The 19,956-nt window shown below is 56.5% G+C and overlaps 1 protein-coding gene across 4 annotated transcripts in view; it reads left to right on the top strand.

Annotated features, from left to right (window-relative positions):
* The window catches only part of MAPRE2 (microtubule associated protein RP/EB family member 2), a 106,446-nt gene extending 86,824 nt beyond the window's left edge, over positions 1–19,622 (top strand). For all 4 annotated transcript variants that reach the window (XM_036418645.2, XM_036418643.2, XM_036418642.2 and 1 more), the window contains 3 exons: positions 14,171–14,310; positions 17,946–18,104; positions 19,182–19,622. In XM_036418645.2, the coding sequence (XP_036274538.1) occupies positions 14,171–14,310; positions 17,946–18,104; positions 19,182–19,253 (371 nt within the window). In that variant the 3' untranslated portion in view covers positions 19,254–19,622. The remainder of the gene's footprint in view (positions 1–14,170; positions 14,311–17,945; positions 18,105–19,181) is intronic.
* The last annotated feature ends 334 nt before the right edge of the window (positions 19,623–19,956 follow it).

Below are 19,956 nucleotides of genomic sequence, written 5' to 3'. Positions count from 1 at the left end.
ACCCCCATAATTCTGATGTTGGTTTGCTTGAAGTTGTCCCAGAGGTTTCTTACATTATCTTCAATTTTCTGGATTCTCTTACCTTCTTGCTTCTGCGGAGGAGTATCTTCTGGCTCTTTATGTTCCAAATCTTTGACTTGATTCTTGCAATCTTCCATTCTGTTTTTAGGACTCTGTATAATATTTTTTATTTCAGACAACGTATTCTTTATTTCTTGTTGATCCCTTATCATTTCTTGTTGATTCCTTATTAATTCTAGTTGATCCCTTTTCTTATCCTCAGAGGTCTTATCAATCTTTTCTAGGAAATTTTTGAAAAACCTTATAAGCATAGATTTGAACTCTATATCCAGTCGCTTTTTGTCCTCCATTTCTTTCGTTTGTGATTTATTTTGTCTTGGCATTTTCGCAGCTTCCCTGATGGGGCGGGGTTTCAGGATGGAGCCTACAGCTTTGGCTTCTGTCAGCCCCGCCCTATTCGGCTCCTGAGTCTCAGGGTCCTTCAGTACTATTTGCAAGCGCCTCTGAGAGAAAGGTGCCCTCGATTTTCTCCTGCTACCAGTCTAGGCTCTCCCCCAATGAGCCCGGTATTGGGGTTCAGTTCAGTTGGAAGTAGAGATGGAGGTGGCGTTCAGAGCAGTCTGGAGCCCCTGTCTCCTTCCCACCAGGGCAATCCCGCGGCACAGCCAACCGTCCGTTCTCTCCGCGCAATGTGCGCACCTCTGGGACCTCCTTTTGCCGCTCCCCCGGGGTTCCGCCTTACAGCCCAGCTCCCTCTGTTTGAGCCTGGGTCCCCGGGGTCTGGCCTAGAACTGGGGTTCAGAGCAGTCGGAACTGGGGCCTAGCACAGTTGGAGCTTTTATCTCCTTCCCGCTAGGGAACGCCAGCCAGGCACTCAGCCGCCCTCCTCTCCGGCTCCGTCCTCTCCACGCGCCGCGTGTCTCCGTACCTTAGGCTTTTACAGCTCCGCACTTCCTTCTGGTTTTCTCTTTGCTTCTTGTTGTAGAATTTCTAGTCAGTCGACTTTCCTGTAGTTCTGGGTAATGTCCATTTTATATTTTAGTTGTATTTTATTGAAATTGTTGTGTGCGGCTGCGGCTATGTGTTTACCTGTGCAGCCATCTTAGATTCTCTGCATTATTCGCCCTTTATAATAGAAGTATCAGAGATGAAAGAAAATTAGTGAAATGTATATGAAAATCCTATATAATAAAGAACTAATATCCAAATGGTCATCACGTCGGGGCCAAGGGACCTGAGGCCACACAGCCCACCCCGGTACCGAGGCCAGGGGACCGGAGGCCACGGTCCCCACCCGGTGGGGCTTGACGGGGGACCTGAGGCTGTGCCCCCCACCCTGTCGTGTGATTGGCACCAGTGAGAGCTTTATATGTGTTGTGCATATGTGAGTCAGCGTTTATTTTTAAATTGCCAGTGTGCGCATCACATGTAGCAGCCAGTCAGTCGGTTGGACAGTCAGATGGATGGACAGTCGGTCATTTAGCATTTTATATAAATATACATTACTGACTATATTCCCTATGTTGTACTTTGCATATACCATAAAGTACTCATACAACTCAATGCCAAGAAAACAATTTAATTAAAAAGTGGACAGAAGACCTGAATAGACACTTATCCCAAGAGGGCCTATAGGTGGCTAATAAGCATATGAAAAAGATGCTCATTATCACTAATCATCAGAGAGATGCAAATTAAAATCACAATAAGATATCACCTCATACCTGTCAAAATGTCTATCAATAAATCGACAAACAGTAAGTGTTGGTGAGGATGTATAGAAAAGGAAATCCTCTCGCACTGTTGGTGGAAATGCAGTTTGTTGTAGATGCTGTGGAAAACAGTATGGAGGTCCCTCAAAAAAAATGGAACTGCCCTATGACCCAGCAATTCCACCTTTAGGTATATACCTGGAAAAAAAAAAAAAATACTAGTCTGAAAGGATAGATGCACCCCTAAGTTCATTCTAGTGTTATTTATAAGAGCCATGATATGGAAGCAACCCAAGTGCCCATCAACAGATGATTAGATAAAAATGCTGTGGTACATATATATAATGGAATATTACTCAGCCATAAAAAATAATGAAATCTTGCCATTTGCAACAGCATGGATGGACTTAGATATTTTTATGCTAAGTGAAATAAGTCAGACATAGAAAGACAAAGACCATGTGACTTCCCTTATATGTGGAATCTAAAGAACAAAATGAACAGAATAGAAACTCGAAGTTACAGAGAACATACTAATGGCTGCCAGAAGGGAGGAGGGTTGGGGGACTGGGTAAAAGAGGTGACAGAATTAAGAACAAATTGAGAGCTGTCTCTATTCTTTAGAGTAGATGGTTTCTATTCATATATCTTCAAGTTTACCTCTTTTCCTCCAGCGTCTCCATTTTAGTATTGAGCTTTTTAAAAATTTGCAACAATTGTATTTTTTCAGTTGTAGATTTTCCATTCTTGCCTCTGCTGAGATTGCCTACCTTTTCATTTATTCTGAGCGTACGTTACTTCACTGAGCATGGTTAAGTTAGCTGCTTTAAACTTTCTGTCCGCTAATTCCACCATTCTATCTCACAGATGTTATATGTTGATTGTCTTTTCCTTTGAGAACATGTGACATTTTCCTGGCTTTTTATATGTTGAGTAATTTTGGATTGCATCCTAGGCATTGTGATGTCCTGTTGTGGAGACTCTGGATTTTGTTATATTGCTCCAAAGAGTTTTGATGTTTATTTATTTAACAGGCACTTAACTCAGAGTCCACATAAAACGTACATATGAAGTTAAATTCCACCCAAGCCTGTGCCGTTATGCAGGACTTCCTTTTCCTTATTATCAAGACACAAGTCTTCATTTGCTTTTGGAGAAGCCCCACTCCTTCAACACAAACATTGTTCTCACTCCAAAGCCATCACTTACTCCAAGAAATGCATGTTTCCATGACTTTTCTTTAGACTAGGTCCGTGGTCGGCAAACTGCAGCTCGCAAGCCACATGCGGCTCTTTGGCCCCTTTAGTGTGGCTCTTCCACAAAATATCACGGCCTGGGCGTTAGAAGAAGTTTAAGTTTAAAAATTTCGGCTCTCAAAAGAAATTTCAATCATTGCACTGCTGATACTTGGCTCTGTTGACTAATGAGTTTGCCGACCCCTGGACTAGGTTCATAATGGCATCAGAGCCTTGTATCGATAGGCTAGGCACAGGCACCTTTGATCCCTTCATCACCTTCCTGTCAAGATGAATCATGCCTGTTTATTCTTACAGCTTCCCAGTGTGTACCTGCTTGATGCCACTATCTCAGCCCCCAGCCACCTAACCATATACTACTGTACTACACACATAACCACCTAACTCTTCAAGGACCAAATGTTAATTTTAGGTCAGGTAGTATCGATTCAAAACAAGGAAGAGGTCCCTTTTTCTTAGGAATCCCATGATTAGCAAGACATCTTCTCAGATAGAGGTCAGCACCTCTCCTTCCTGCGTGAACAGTGCTCTGCCTCTCCCTCGGTCCCTGCCCTCTGTCAGCATCGCATCCCCTGGGCTTGTCCACAAGAGGCCCTCCCACTGCTTGCTGCGTACCAGCAGACGGCTGCCCCTTCGCCACGTTCAGACCTGGAGAAAATGGCAAGAAACGCTTATCGTGGCCTCGGCAAACTCTTCGGGGACATCCCCTGCTCCCTGGAAGGAGAGGGGGCTTGGGGGCTTTGTTCCTCCAGTTACCTCTCCACCCCATGGAAGAAAGATACACACATTGCTAGCTTTGGGCTTACTTCTCTCCTTCAAGAAGAAAAACTGGAACTGCACTTCCCTGCCTGTAATGGCGATAGACCACAGCACAGAAGGTGAGCTCGCTGCCCTGCCAGGAGACTGCCTACCTGTGCGTCTGGGATTCCGGGCGCAGAGAGCCGCGTCCTGAAGAATTCAGGAGCTTCAGGTGGGGATCTCTGGCACCGCCCAGGGGGGCGCCCGGGCTTCGTCCTGGGAAGAGCCATGCAGTTTTCGTTTCTGTCCTGCTTCATGCTTTGAGACGCCTCCTTGACAGATGATCAGATAATTCAACCCTAGATTTGAAGCTTGACCACGTGGTTTGGTCTGGTTTTTTGTTGTTCTCTCCTCCCCACGCTATCCTGAAGCTCAGCGAATTTCCACAAACCGCCTTCCAATCGCCCTGTGTGTGGCGGACATACAAGGCTGGGCAGTGCCGGAGAGGCTTAACGCAGAGCACACGCTGTTCTCTTTGGGTGGCAGTTATTTTGAAAAACAGTCATAATTTTTAAAAGTTCCAAAACAGCCAAAACCGGTTTGGCTCAGTGGATAGTGCGTCGGTCTGCGGACTGAAAGGTCCCGGGTTTGATTCCGGTCAAGGGCATGTACCTGGGTTGCGGGCACATCCCTAGTAGGGGGTGTGCAAGAGGCAGCTGATCGATGATTCTCTCTCATCGATGGTTCTAACTCTCTATTCCTCTCTCTTCCTCTCTGTAAAAAAAATCCATAAAATATATTTTTAAAATAAAATAAAAGTTCCCAAACATTCCCATTCATCCTTGTGACAGACTCTGGGGTGGGGGCTACCGTGTTCTGTGAGCATTTATAAACGCAGGGCCGGTAACGCCACCGGTGCCAGGCCTCCACCCAGCTCCAAAGCCCTGGCTCCTGAGCCCTCGGTGAGTAGGGCTAACCTCTGATTTTCTCATCCTTCCATTAAAGAGTTCTCTGAGCGGATGGCCTGGGCGATGGCGAAGTCGGGAGCAAGCCCCTCGCACAGACTGGCGTGTCCTGAAGCGAGCCGGGCTCTCTGCCCGCACAGGGACTCTGCCGGAGGGGCCGGGGGCTGCGTTATTGTCCCGCCCGCCTGCCCACCCCCGAGAGCAAGCCCTCCGTGCCCTCTGTACGGCATCGGGTCCTTGTAACACAGCGCCGGGCTTTCTCCTCCGGCTGCTCCCTCTGAAATATTCACGGGCTCCGCAACTGAAACCCACGTATTCCTAATGGATCGTCCCTTCTCTCTCCAGCGGTGTAATAGCTGGATGTCTGGCCTCTCGGCCTCACGCTAAAACTTGCCAGGCCTCAAAAGGCAGCGCTTAGCATTTATCATTTCCGTGAACAGAGTATGAGGTCACCGGTGAACCTCTCTGTCCCTTGGTATGTTGGGTGGGAATAGAAACCAGTTTTGACTTGAAGAATTTTCTAGACTCCCTTTGAATTAGGTGACTTAAAGCTGTCAACCAGTTCTGTCTTGTTCAGTCATTGCTTCCCAATTACTTGATATGTGGAAGGTTCCTATTCAGTGTTTGTTGGATTGGTTTAAGTGGAATCGCTGCATTTAGATCAAGAAGATGCAGCAGCTGAAACCGGTTTGGCTCAGTGGATAGAGCACTCGGCCTGTGGACTGAAAGGTCCCAGGTACGGTTCCGGTCAAGGGCATGTACCTTGGTTGCGGGCACATCCCCGGTGGGCAGCTGGTCGATGTTTCTCTCTCATCGACATTTCTAGCTCTCTATACCTCTCCCTTCCTCTCTGTGGAAAATCCATAAAACATATTTTTAAAAAGAAAAAGCAGCAGCAGCAGCAGCACTTACGCCAACACGAGTGTTTTTGAAGTTCTTTCCAACCATTCTCACCACCTGAAGAGCCCCTTGCTCTGTAGCTTAGAAAACAGCTGGTGTGCTGCCCCATCGTTCAGAAAATACTTCAACAACAATTCCTATTTATTGCTTTTTTTTTTTTTTTTTTTTTGCTAAAGCTTTACTTGAATTCTCATTCATCTAGTCTTTCAGCAAATGGTTGCTAAGGCACGGTGAGAGATTTTGGAGAAATAGTGATTCAAGGAAGTTGCAGCCTAGTGAGGCAACCTCACAGTAAATAGATAACAGCCCTGACAGGTTTGGCTCAGTGGATAGAGCGTCAGCCTGCGGACTGAAGGGTCCCAGGTTCGATTCCGGTCAAGGGCATGTACCTTGGTTGCAGGCACATCCTCAGTAGGAGGTGTGCTGGAGGCAGCTGATTGATCTTTTTCTCTCTCATCGATGTTTCTAACTCTCTATCCCTCTCCCTTCCTCTCTGTAAAAAAAAAATCAATAAAAAATATTTTGAAAAATAGATAATAACAGTAAAGTGAGGTGAGTGCTGCTGGGTTGTGTAGGAAGACCACGTGAGCTGGTCTAGAAAGGGTTTGGGGGGGAATGAGGTATGACCGAGACTTAATGAATGAGTAGAAGTCAGCCAGGTGGAGGGGATGGAAGGACCACTGCAAGCAGGAGCAGCAGCAGCATGTTGAAGTTGAGAGAGAACGTGCTGTATTCGGTGAAGTGCACTTTTTATGAACTCTGAGATGTGAGGCTGCAGAGGTGAGCAGGGCTCTTGTATAATGGGTTGAGAGGTCATGTTTATAGTCTGTTGCTGCAAAAACAATTTCTACAGACCTGTCGACTTAAAACAGATCTGTCTACAGCTTCTAAAGCCCTGGCACAGCTTAGCTATGTTCTCTGCTTTAGGGTCTCACTAGGCTGCACTTCAGGTATCCGCTGGGGCTGTGGTCTCATCAGAGGCTCAACCGGGGAAGCTCCTTTAAGTTTTTGGCAGTTTTCTGAGGCTGAAGGATTGAGGCTTCCGTTTCTTACAGGCAGCTGCCCTGGGTTCTAGAGGCCACCTCATCCTGTGGCTTTTTCTGGCTTCGGTATTTACTACATGGCAGCTGGCTTCTCCCGGGGTGGTAGGGAGAGTCTCTCCAGCGTGTATGCCAGGAAAGCAGTCATATGTACAGTTCCATAACCATCATCTTTGCCATATTCTGTTGGTTAAAAGCAAGTTACAGGTCCCACTCACACTATAGGAGAGGGAACCACAAAACGGTGGGAGCACCAGGAGGTAGAGACCATTGTGTGTGTGTGTGTGTTGGGGGGGGTGGCGTCCACCATAGGCCTTGTCGGTCACGGAGGTTTAAAATTCATCATGGGGACTGTGGGGAGTCATTGGAAGGTTTAAGCACAGACGTGCTCTGAGGTGTAGAGAACTTAGCCGATCCAGAAGACTCGCGAAGAAGCTGTCGCAGCAAACCCTGTAGGAGAGGAGGGTGGCCTAGCTAGAGGGTGGCCATGTGGGTTGTGGAGACATTAAAGAGGTGCCATCCACAAAACCGATGGGGATCGGGCGTGAGAGCAAAGGCAAGGGAAGCCAAGGGTGTGTCCCAGGCAGCGGCTCCGTGGCCGGTGGAAGCGGAGAACGCCGGAGCAGGAGCCGCCTGGAGCGGAGGAGAGGCGGTGACTCCAGGCGGGCAGTTCGGGCTCTCAGGTGCCTGCGCTCCAACCGGCGCTGTGGCCTCTGACCACATCTCTCTTTGCAAGGGAGTCTGGGTAAGACAGTGTTAATGGGGACAACAGACTTACTACATCAGTGGTGAATCGGCAGGGACTTGGAACATCGTAAAGTAATTGAGGACTCGTGTTCCCCCAAAATGGCCATCTGGGGGTGTAAGCTCTTTGCCTAAAGGACCGCTGTACGCCAGGAGGACAGTGATGCCAGGATGCCGGTGTTGTGGTCGCTCCTGAGCGTGGTCTCAGGTGGCTGGCTCCGTGTGCGGGCGCTCTCCTCAGTGCTGCCGCGAGCGGCCAGGGCGCGCCCCGCTGACTGTCGGGGTCCCGCAGCGTGTTGTTCCCCGGGTGAGGGTCCCCGCCATTCCGAGAAAGGCATTGCTCCGAGGACAACTTAAAAGCAAGACTTTTGAACTAAGGTGGTGGTTGGCTGGCACCTAACGTGTCCTCAAGCACACTTACTTTTCCACCAAGACGTGAGGGGTGTGCAATCAATTTATCAAGAGGAATACATGCATGACCAAGGAACGGTTAAAAGAATTTCTAACACTTGAGCCATTTCAAAATGAGTTCTTTTCCTGTTGTGTTTTGTTTTTTTTTTACCCCTCTAACCACCCCACCCCACCCCAACTCCCCAATGAAAAACAGTCTGAAACCAGAGTGACTCAAGCAGAGCTGGAAAATACTGGAGAATCACATGATGGCTAAAAATAAGCACATCTCTCCAGCAGGGACAGTAACCAGGACAGGAGGAACTTGCCCCGAAGGCTCACGCTGGCTGGCCATGCTGGGGGGAGGGGGGGGGGAGGCGGGGTCACCGGGCACATAGGCCTGTGCTGCAGCAGCAGCCACGCCCTCCGAGGCCCTGACTCCGGGTGCTCAGAGCTAGTCGTTCTGGTAATGTCCCTCGAGCAGTGGACAGCAGTGGACGGGAGGGACGCCCGTGATGCACAGTGTGGTCACTGTGCTTTTCCTCCCCTCTCCGTGGAGGCAGTAGCTGTTGCACTGAGCACAGAGGTCCTGGTGGCTGTTGAGGTTACAAATGCAGGTTGTGCACAGCGGCTGGACACGGGGTGCCTGCTCCTGGGGTACACGTTAGGGTTGTCTGAGCTCTGCTTCACCCAAAACATACCTGTGAGGAGCGCTCACTGCCCACACCCAGAGGGGGTGGCCGCAGGGCCTCCTGCCTGGCCAGCGCGCCTGCCCTTACCTGCCCCGGGTGTCCCGCAGGCTGCAGGCGGAGCCTTCTCCGCCGGAGCCAGCCCTCTGCTCAGGCTGCAGCAGGTTCCCCCGGGACGTACCCCGACGGCGCCCTGTGCGTGCCCTGCTGTCCGCCCTGACCTCCGGCACCTCTCAGACCTCTGCCTCCGGCTGCCCGGGCAGCCTCGCACCCCCGCGGGTCCTTGCTCAGCTCTCGCTCAGGGAGGCCTGGACGAGGGAGGGGACTCCTGCCCTGGCCCGTCCCGGGGGGGAGATGCCGGGGGAGATGCCGTCTCCTCTGAGGAAGGAGCCTTTGCGCCAGGTGCCCCCATGCCTGGGGCGGGCCTGGCCTCCTGGCGTCTGGGCGGGGCTCCCACTTGGAGGACCGGGGCCCCGCCCCCTGGCCCTCGGAGGGGCTCCTGGAAGTCCCGGGGGCTCAGGGAAGAGCTGAGACTAGAGACCCCTGGTGGGCACTCAGGCCTCCCCTGAAGTTCCTATTTAACTTTCCCCTCCTCCCCACACCCCCCTCCTCCGCACACCACACACACACACACACACACACACTCTCTCTCTCTCTCTCTCTCTCTCTCTCTCTCTCTCTCTCTCTCTCCCCCCTTGCCCCTGCTCCTCTCCTCTCCTCCACAGCACTTCCCTTCTCGCTGCCAGGCCACTTGCGGGTTGATGACGTTCTGCTGGAGAGTTGGATCCCCCGTCAGAGTGGGGGTCCCACAGGGAAGGCTCCTTCGGCATTTCCTTCCCCGTCTTACCCGAGTGTCCGAGCGTGCGGGCGTGTGAGGGGCCAGTGCCCCCTGCTGCCTGGACGGAGGCATCGGCGGTTTAAGCTCAGGGACCTGCACTGCGGCACCCTGGGGTGCAGGACAGAGTGAGTGGGGTGGGACCCTGTGCCCCAGAGCCCACTGGCCGGTGAATTTTTCCAAAGACTTTATTTTTTTAATACATATTTTTATTGATTTCAGAGAGGAAGGGAGAGGGAGGGAGGGAGGGAGGGAGAGGGAGAGGGAGAGGGAGAGGGAGAGGGAGAGAGAGAGAGAGAGAGAGAGAGAGAGAGAGAGGAGAGGGAACATCAGTGATGAGAATCATTGATCGGCTGCCTGCTACATGCCCCCCACTGGGGATCTAGCCCACAACCCAGGCCTAGGCCCTGGCCGGGAATCAATGACTCCTGGTCCACAGGCCAACGCTCAGCCACTGAGCCTCGCTGGCCTGGCTAAAGGCTTTCTTTCTTTAAGTAAAGTGAGTTTTGCTCCCTTATTATTTCAGCAGCTTAGTTCCTATTTTGCTGGTGTGTAGGAATGGGACCTGTGCACCTTTTCGTCATTGGTTGAGTCCGGTCTCTGGCTGAGTAACAGTCAAGGAGGCTGGCAGATACTGAGCAGTTCCTGTGTGCCCAGCTCCGGGTACCAGCTTCCCAGCTGTTAACCCTTCCCAGCTCTGGGAGGGGGCCCCGCTCTTCCTCCCGAACACAAACTGTGACGGCAAGTGCCCCGGGCGGCAGGGAGCCGGGCCAGGTCTCCTGTGCAGGCACAGGCTGCAGGGCCCTCCCTGCCCTCGCCGCTGCCCCCGAGGGGCCAGATGAAGGACGCCCGCTCCCCCCAGGCCCTCATTCCCCCGGGCACCGGGCTCAGGCTCGGTGTGTGCAGTGCCCCACGCCGCTCAGAAGGGAGTCCTGCCCACTGCCAGGAGCTGACGCTGAAGGAGCGACAAGGAGGAGGCAGACGTTACCGCTGGGTCCACAGCCCCGGGGGCTGTGAGCTCCTCTCAGAATGAAAGAGCCGGCCTCTGAGTGACGCACGGAGCAGGCTTCTCCCGCCCCGCCGAGGTCCCGTTCGCACTGGCCACCGCAGGCGGCTCTCTGCCCTCCCCGGTGACCGTCACAGCGTGCGGGAGTGGAGCCACTTCCGGCGGGAAGGGCCAGATCCTGGGTGCACAGTGGTCAGAGCTGGGGGAGCCGTCCGGCACTGAGGACCCTTTCCGTGGGAACTCCCTCCTCTCAGCTGTGCAGCCCCCTGGCTCTCCCTGGCGCCGGCTTTATGTACTGACATGTTAACGCAGCTCATTATCTCAGTTTAAAAAATAACATCCAGCCCTGCCGGGTACTCAGAGCATCGTGCTGAGACGTCAAGGCTGTGGGTGTGGTCCCTAGCGAGGACCCCTACAAGAAGCAACTGGTGGCTACATAAACGAATGGGACAGCAAATCAGTGTCTCTCTCTCTCTATCGACTCATCTCTCCCCCGTTCACCCGCTTCTGCTAAAAAAAAAAAAAAAAAAAAAAAGGGAAATCTATTTGCCCAGGTACAGGGGACAAGGCAGTCACGTCAGAGCTGCCCACAGTGGGTGTGGTGTGTTCTCTGCCAGCCGTCAGTTCTTGAGGGGAGGGGTTGGGGTGGGGTGCGTTCTTAGGAGACAGAGCTGACCTAGGTGTACTTCCCAAGGCCTTGGTGTTTGTAGAGGCTGCAGGCTGGCCACCCCGTGCAGTTACAGCTGTCTCCCATGAGGAGAACGTTTGAGATCTGCTCTCCTAGCAGCTCTCACGTGGACAAGAGGCATGAACGCTGGTCACCGGGCCACCCGGACGCCCAGGACTTGTCTCCTAACTGGGAGCGTGTGCCTTCGACCTGCCCTCCCCACCCCCGTCTCCGCCTCTGAGCTTCTGAGCTGAGTGAAGGCCCGGGGCGAGGGACTGGCCCTCAGAGCAGGGCTGGCTGGGGGGCGGGGGGGGGGGGGGGGGGGGGGGGCCGGGTGCTTGTCTGTGTGTGTGTGTGTGCGCGCGCGCACACTTCCGATGTCCCTGCGCTTGTTGCCAGCAGCGTTAATGCCGTATTTTTAGCTCTTCTGTTTATGATGTTGGCAGACAGAATACGGTAGATTATGTGAGAAGAATTCCTAAGTTCCATCAGCGCCCGGCCGTGGAGGGTAAGCCAAGCGCAGGCCTTTTATTTGCTTCCTCGCCCCGAGGTCGCAGGGCCTGGGGTGCCCACGGTGCCCTGGCCTTTCCCACAGACGTTACGCAGGCTGCTCGTCACTGGCAGACACGGGGTGCCCCGGCCGCTGTGTCACCGCGGTGTACTGTCGTGGACTCGTGCTCAAGCCCCCGTCACCAGGGCACTCATTCAGACCCACGCGCAGAGGCCGGCAGCAGGAATCACAGCGGGTCCCTTGGGTCGAGCCAGAGAGTGACAGGGACCTGGACAGAGTCTGGGTCTGTTTTCTGCTCCTGAAACCCCTTCGTGCTTGACAGGGAGAATTGGGGGGTGCAGGGGGAGACAGACGGGGGAAAGGACTCTGGGCAGGCAGGGCTGCCCCTCAGGATGCTCCCAGGGCGTCAGCAAGCGCCGCCAGGAGGAAACGGGAGTGTTCGGTGGCTCCAGGAATAAAGTCTGGGTCTGTGACGGCCACCGTGGCCGCTGCCCGAGAGGCGTCCTGTGCACGAGCCCAGCCCTGGCAGACTCTGGGGTCCCCGAGGGCTGCCTTCCTGTGTGGCGCTGCAGACCCCACAGCACCCGTGGGTGGGCCTCTGGGGCTCCCGGCACCGGGTGGACGTGGCCTCGGTGAGTGGGACTCGCTGCATGGACAGTCAGGTCTGCTCTCGCCGGGCGTTCTGTGTACTAAAGTGGACATGTGCCGCTTCTAGAGAGGGCTGAAGTAACTTGGCTTTTCGGGATCTGCCTCCCCCGCTCAGTGGCAGGTGGAGGGCTCCTTGCAGGCGTGTTCCCACCCCGCCCCCTCCCCCGTCTCCTCCCCGGGCCTGCATTTGGGCAGAGAACCTGGCTACTGCCATGGACACGGAGTCCCGGAGCCCCTGTGGGGCCACAGAGAGGAGGGGTCCTCGCACGAATGCGGCTCCCAGAGGCCTCGGCTGCGCAGGTGCGCGTCAGGTCACCGCGGGCTGGTCACCCTGAGCATCAAAACCGTCTCCGGTCCTCCCCGTGACGCTCCTGTTTAAAACCAGTCAGGCGTCTGTCACTGAGATCCACCGGGTAAGATGCTGCCGCTTCCCAAGGGCGCACTCTCTCACCACGACTAATGGCTCCAGCCCCGGAGACACGCCGATCCACGCTCTATAGCCACCTGCTCCTACCTGTGATCACTAGGAAGAGCGAGTTTGGGATTTAACTGCCGTCAGCACCTTATAACCCTCTGCAACCCTCTGCCGCTACTGATCACTGTGAGTGGGAAACAAACTGTAAGCCACCTGACCAGGTTTACTCGCTTGTTTATATATTTATTTCATTTGTTCCTTCAACCAAGAGGCGCCCCGCCAAGCCCTGCAGAGCTGACGGGCCTGTTCCTGCCTTCTCCCACCGGCCCCCCAACCCCATCCAGCCTTCAGAGACATCAGCGTGGGGGGATGGAGACTTGGGGACGGGGCCAAAGGAGGGGCACCTCGGCCAGCGCGATGCCACTGATGCCACCACGTCAGGACGAGTTCAGAGCAAGGGGGTGGGCCTGGCGAGGGCCTGAGTGTCTGAATCCTGCAGGACAGAAGCCTCGTGCATGTCCCTGTCCCGGCTGCTGGGCTGCGAGGTCACGTCCCTGTCCGTGCCGAGGTCCAGGCAGAGAGGGAGCGTGTGAGCCCAGCTCCAGGGGGTGAGGTCTGACCTGAAATCAGTGCCTTTTTTGTTGTTGTTGATTTGTTTTTTTCCAATTGACAGCATTAGAGGCGATGCTGTGGAACCACTTGGTTAGGGTCCTGGCCCTCCGATCCCGCCACTGTGAAGGCGTGTGTTTTCCCTGTAACAGAAGTGAGGTACCTCGACACGTGTGACTTATTCCCCAAAACATCTCCTGTAATGGCGTCGAGCCCAGGAGGAGCCTTTCCTGAACCCGTTGCGCGTCTGTGCTTTTCCGAGTTCTGACGCTTCCTCTCTGTCAGTGTCCTATCGAGGTCCCTCTGGGCGTCCTTCCCCCGGTAATTAGACGTCCGGGTGACCCGTGCGTTCCAGCACGCTGCAGCCTCTGTTGGTTTCTGTACGCACACTGTCCCCGTGTGGCTCGTGGGGGGCCCCAGCTGGCCCCGCAGCCTGACACCCTGCTTTCCACACACAGCCCCCGCACCCTGCGCCCCGCAGCCAGCCATTTCTCAGGAGCCTTTGCCGCAGAGGAACAGTTAGAAAGCAGGACCTGGGCACCAGGGTGCCCGCTGCACGGAGGTGTCGCTGTCCCCGTGCTCTTTCCGTGACAAAAGCCAGGAAATACGGTGTTAATATTTCTTCTACAGTGTTCATCAGGTGTAACGCCTTTTTCTTGGTTGGTAGTGCTACTATATAAGCTGATCTGAAAACCTTTCCTCTTAGAGAAAAAAAAGCTTAAAATCTTTTGTGTCTGCTCCTCTTCCCTCTCTAGAGGAAGGAGGACATGCATTGGCCTCGCGTTACCGGACGGGGAAGGCCCCGCACACCCAGTGCCCAGAGGAGTGAAAGCTGCCCCAGACAACACTGCCTTTTACCGTGTGTCCTTCCTGCGAGCGTCTGAGCTACGTCTGCTTCGGGCAGGGGTCCCTGCCAGTGCCTCTTAGACATGCTAGCAAACCCCCCCTAAATCGTCCATTTGCTCTGTGTCTACACAGCATTTTCACGTTGCCAATTTTTATCATTTATTCTGCTTGCTTTCAGGTGCAGCTAAGTCCAGTCCAGCATCTAAACCAGGCTCCACCCCTTCTCGTCCCTCGTCAGCCAAAAGGGCTTCATCCAGCGGCTCGGCATCGAAATCGGACAAAGATTTGGAGACACAGGTCCTACAGCTGAATGAACAGGTACATTCTACTCCCTGGCCCCGTCTGTGGGAACGTGACAGGTGTGAGGGGGAGGGAAGCTTGAACCACGTCCAGCACGGCCGGCGGTGAACTGAGGACGGGCGGTGAAGGGTTAAAACAGACGAGAGAATACAGGTGGGGCCAGTGGATCACTGGGCCTGGACGAGGAAACAGTGACACACACAGCCTGTAAGCCGAATCTTTATTTTATAGTCCGAGCACACAAAGCAAAACAAGGGCACGATGCTTACAGTGTCCTTGCGAATTTCAAATCTGCTTCTTTCCTGTTGTTGCCATTCTCTGAACTCTTATCAAGCTTTGTTTAGGCAGCGCTTGCTGCACCCCGCCCCCACGGTCCACCTCCCTCAGCTACCTAGGACTGAGGGGTTGGACTATACGGTCAAGGTTACAACCCTAGCCTCTGGCTGTAACTGTGTTGGGCGGGCTTTGCCACAAGTGGGTCTGAGGCCTGAACCTGCCCAAATGCTGTAGCTGCTCTCCACAGAAGGTAAGGCAGAATCCGTGGTTGCAAACGAGTCAGAATGACAGAGACTGTTCGGGCCCATTGTGAACACACAAGGTTCATCACCAGTCTCACAGCTCGGCCCAGGTAACTGTGGGTTTGCTGGCCACCTCCCCCTGCTCCCCACCTCCCCACCACCACCACCACCACCACACACACCTGAGTGTCTGTTAGGCCGTGGACTAGATGGGGGCTCCTATCTGTCTTGACCTTGAGGCGTTAGGGCTAGTCCCCCTCCTCTTCCTCACAGCGGGCGCCAGGCTTGTTCTGTGACCGACCCTGCACGTGATGCTGGGAATGTGATGGCAGCAGGACAGCCCTCTCTCCCCTCCCCACGCGGACAGCACTGTCAGGCAGGTGGCCATGCACCCGAGAGCCACAACCTGACACTTCCCACGCGGCTGAGACTCGTTACCCCAGGAGCGCTGAGCCCAGTACTGGGCTGATGAGAAAGCCCAGTGCCTTTTCGGCAGAACTTGTCTTTCCATCGAATATTCCTCTCGGTCCCAGCAAATCTGGCTCCCCTGCCTTGGGTACTTCCTAGCTGGCGGCGCTAATTTTGTCCGTTACGTCACACAGAAACCACTCTGCATGGGGTGTGCTTTAAGGGAGGGGTTAGACTCCATTTCAAACAAAGAATTCTGCCCGTATCGAGACAGCGGTGTTTAGTGGTCGCTTCCCTAGCTGAGCTGAATTCGGAAACGGAGGACTCTCTCAGTGTAGGTCTTTAGAGTTTTAATAGTAATAAAGCAGTTGGTAGGGAGGGTCCCGCTGCAGACGCCTTCGACCCGAGTGAGGAGGAGGGTCTTGTATCCTGGCTGCTCCGCCCCCTGGACGGGAGCCTTCATCCCGGGCCCAGGCGGCTCCCACCACGCCTGGCCTTTCCCAGGGACGCATCCGATGCTGGGTGAGCCGTCAGAGGCATCACTGGGTTGTGGTTTTTGAGATCATTGTCCATTTGCAGTCAAGAACCGGGTTTAAAAGCAGACAGTTGCTAACTAGGGCGTTTCTTTACAATTCTGGTCGCCAATGAAAAAGGAGACGCCTTCCGTCATCGCCGGGCCGGACTTTGATTTAGAAACGGACTCAGGATGCCCGAGTTACCCGCCGTGTCTCCGTTGGAGCCCACATAGGATTCCCCGTCACACACATCCTCCTCAGGTGGCAGGCGGGGAGCACAGCCCTGAGCGCCTTGGCCACGTGCCTCGCTGCTCCAAGCTCGCAGGGTGCCCCCCGGAAACGGGGGCAGCCACCAGGCACCGCTGGTTAGAGCCGGGACAGCGGGAGGGGAATGCTGGGTGAAGGTCGAGCTGAAGGTGAACTGCCATAGTAACGGAGGAGGGGAAGGTGCCGTGAGCTAGAACTCTCGTGGCCTTGGCCGTGCCTGCGTTCAGGCCGTCTGCCACACACACTGGAAAGCACCGCTGGGCGAATCCAGCCGCAGAAATGAGCCCAAGGATGGGGGGCGGGGGCGGGGGCGGGAGTGGAGGAACATCCCTGGAAGAAGTAGGAGTTGCTGGAGAGAGCTGGCACCCAGGCAGTGAGTGGGGAGAAGGGGGAGAGGAGAAGGCTGCTTCCTGGCCTCCCTCCCCCACAGCGCTGTGAGCATCAGGGGGCAGGAGGCACCGGGCTTTATGACGGGACTTTCAGCCTGGAATCCGGCTGCCGATTGATCTTCCGTCGTGTAATTTAGCTCCTGTTGGTTTTACTGGGGGATGTTTATAGCTGCGCATCATTACCTAATGCGTCTGGAACACCACCGGGTGACGTGGGCCAGGTCTCACTGCCGCAGCCTCGGCTCTTGGCTCATCACGCAGACCAGAGCACACTCGCGAGCCGCACAGGCCTTGTTCTTGTGTCCAACCCTCTTGCCTATGGGGGGGGGGGGGGGGGAGTGTGTGTTAGAGCAAGACAGGATTTGGAGGACGAGGGGAGTCTCCTTTTCGTGGAACTGAGGCTGCTGGTTGCCTTTGGTTTTTACCAGCATTTAAGCACTTAAGCAGCAGTGGGATGAGAAATCCGAGTGAACCGTTGGCACATCCATGCCTGCTGCTTGGCGAGCAGCTCCAGGGGGCACCAGCGAGCTGACCCGAGGGACAGTGTCCTGGGCCTCCCGGGATGGATGCGGGCTCGCCCCTGGGTGCCACAGGATGGGTGGGAGCCTGCCGGGTGTGCTCAGAGGCCGTGTGAACGCGTCACTGATCCCACACAGACTGGCTGTGTGCACAGAGGCTCAGCCCTTAGCAAAGGGAGACAAAGGCCATCCCCAGTCATTCTCAGAAACTCTGCTGAGGGTGGTCTCCACGTGCGGGGAGGGGTTCCAGCCCCAGAGGCCTCGCCTGCCTCCTGAAGGATGCGCTCTGCATGAGCAGGAAACGCGCGAAGGGCAGAGACTCTGAGGCTCTCGGAGCAGGAACGGGGATGGTTTGGGCCCGAGTGGAGCTGCTGGGAGGTGAGCCCAGGCCTGCTTACCCCCTGAGTGCTCCCTCAGCCTTGACAGCCTGACAACCGTGGCTCTGCCTCCCCGTCGCCGCCTCCGGTCACCAGCACGCGGTCCGGACCGCTGTGGGGTGCACAGCCTGGACGGTCCTTGGCCAGCATCGCGGAGCAGGAGGGGGGACTGTTTCCCGAGGGAACAAGCTGCCATCTCTTCCCATTGCCCACGAAGCCGGGACGAGAGGAGCTAGGACAGTGCCCGCCAGGATTTGGTCTCACCCAGCTCTGTGTGGTCGGCACCCCGCTTCCCAGGAGAGACCGTTTGTCCTGTTTGTCCAGAACTGAGGGTGACTCCGTGCAGGAGCCGTGGAGCCACGAGCGTCCTCAGAATACATCTGAGCGACCACAGCACCAGCCTCCCTGCCTGTCCCTCCTCACCCCGCGCCCCCCCTGCGGGCAGGCGCGGTCTCCAGCAGGACAGCCTGGGCCCCGGTTCCCGCTCGCACACGCTCCCTGCCGGGGAAGGACTGCGCTCTGAGGGTGCCCGTGGCCGTGGGGCCCAGACCCGGCCGCACAGTGACCCCCGCGGGGGCACAGCGGCCTGGGCTCCGCACGGACGGCGGGCTCCGTGTCTGACACTGTCTGTCTGACGCCGCCCCCGCCGCCTCGCCCGCAGGTACACTCGTTGAAGCTGGCCCTGGAGGGCGTGGAGAAGGAGCGGGACTTCTACTTTGGGAAGCTGCGGGAGATCGAGCTCCTCTGCCAGGAGCAGGGCCAGGAGAGCGACAGCCTGGTGCAGCGGCTGATGGAGGTCCTCTACGCCTCCGACGAGCACGTGAGTGGGGGCGGCATTCCCCCGGAACGGAGCACGCACTGGCAGGCTCACTTGGTCCGATTCCAGCTCACACCGGGCACGCGTGTGCTCCACATCCGACTAAAATCCCGGCCTCGAGCCGTTCCTGAACGGCGAGCCGCTGTCTGGGGTGTGGGGGCGCCCCACCGCTCTGTCCTTCTCCCGGAGACCGTAGCCGTCTTCCTTGGTCATCACTGGGCCTGTCGCCCTCGGAGCCTGACCCTCCCGGGAAGGTCCCCGCGCTGTGCCGGCCTCACCAGTGCTCACAGCGACCCGCCCAGAAGCAGGCCCCCCCCCCAGCCCCCGTGCAGCGGGCAGGGTCCTGTGCGCAGAGCGCTGGGCAGCTCTCAGGACGGCCGGTTGGGCCGTCATCATCACAGGCTGTTGGAGGGGGGCCCGGCCCTGGGCATCTGAGCGAGTGGGGCTGAGGCGTGGACACTCCCCACGGGAGGAAGCGCCAGATCCTGTCCCAGCCGACGTCCCGGTGTGGGAACCCGTCAGGGGAACTCCAAGCTTAGGGCCGATGTGGCCAGAGTTCGTAGCTCAGGGCAGGCAGGACGGGCCTCGACCCAGAGTCTTGCCTCCTGGGTTGATTTCAAAGGAGTCTGTCCAAGGACAGCTCCTCTCTGCTCTTCACACCACCACCCGCAGGGCCCCCTCCCCATCGTCTCACACACACACACACACACACACACACACATGAGCGTGCTGCTGTCTGGATTCCGGGCCGCGAACAAGCAGAAGTGATGCTCACTGGAACCCCTGGCCTCTCTGGATCGGAGCCTGTGGGAGCTGAGCACCAGCCTCACCAGGGCTCCCTGCAAGCGACAGGCCCCCCGGGGGAGAGGCCAGGGCCGGGCGGCTGGTGCAGGCCTGCGCCGCTGTCAGTGTCAGACCCTCCGGGGGCCCCCGATGTGTGTCCCCGGAGCAGCCTGCAGGGAGACACCCGCAGGGTCCGTGTGGCTTCCTCCCGAAGCACGGGAGAGGCCTCCGAGGGAGCGGGACACCTGCTCCGGCCCCGGCTGTCTCCGCTAATGCCCCCCCTTTCCCCGCCCGCAGGAGGGCCCCCCCGAAGAGCCCGAAGCGGACGAGCAGGCGCACGAGCAGCCCCCACAGCAGGAGGAGTACTGACGCCCGCGCTGCCGCCGCCGACACCCCGTGTCGCGTGGGGACTTTGCCCCCGGAGAACTGGAGCTGGCGGCCTCGGGCGCCAGGGACTGCGGGCACAGCGCCCGCCGCGCGGCTCCGTCCCTCCGCCGCCGCCGCCGCCGCCTGGCACACGCCCCGCTTGGGCACGGGATTGGTTCCGTCTCCTCATCCCCCCGCCCCGCCCCCCGCCCCGCCCCGCCCCGGTGTGGAACAATGGTAACTTGATATTTGGTATTTATATTGGCGTTTCTCACCCCGTGTCACTAGATGTCACACACAGTGGTGCTTTGGTGTTTGTGAGTCTAACCTCTGACATGAATCTGGTAAAGAAATAAACGGGACAAAGGGAAAGAGATTGATACGAAAGCCATAACGACGGCAACCTGTTTCCTTAGGGACGGCACGGCGGGGAGGGAAGGACGGAGCACAGCCGGGCCCTCGGCCCGCACCCGCGCCGGGCACCACCCCTGTCCCGGTGCTCCTCCTTGAGCGACGTCTCTAGAAACAGCCTCCCCTTGGCCCGCGAACCGCCTGCCCACCCCCACCCCACCCGGGTTCTCATGCGTTTTCTCTCTCAGGGTCCCCTTGGTGGGCAGCCGCCCCCCGCAGCCGTCATCAGCTCCGCGCCCCAGGGCTCTGCGGGGCCCCGAGGGCGGGGTGCCACGCACCTGCTGGAGGGAGGGCC

Source organism: Pipistrellus kuhlii, unplaced genomic scaffold (assembly GCF_014108245.1).
Source record: "Pipistrellus kuhlii isolate mPipKuh1 unplaced genomic scaffold, mPipKuh1.p scaffold_m20_p_6, whole genome shotgun sequence".
Taxonomy (NCBI): domain Eukaryota; kingdom Metazoa; phylum Chordata; class Mammalia; order Chiroptera; family Vespertilionidae; genus Pipistrellus; species Pipistrellus kuhlii.
The sequence above is the reverse complement of the archived record's forward strand: the minus strand, read 5'-3'. Positions and strand labels throughout refer to the sequence as shown.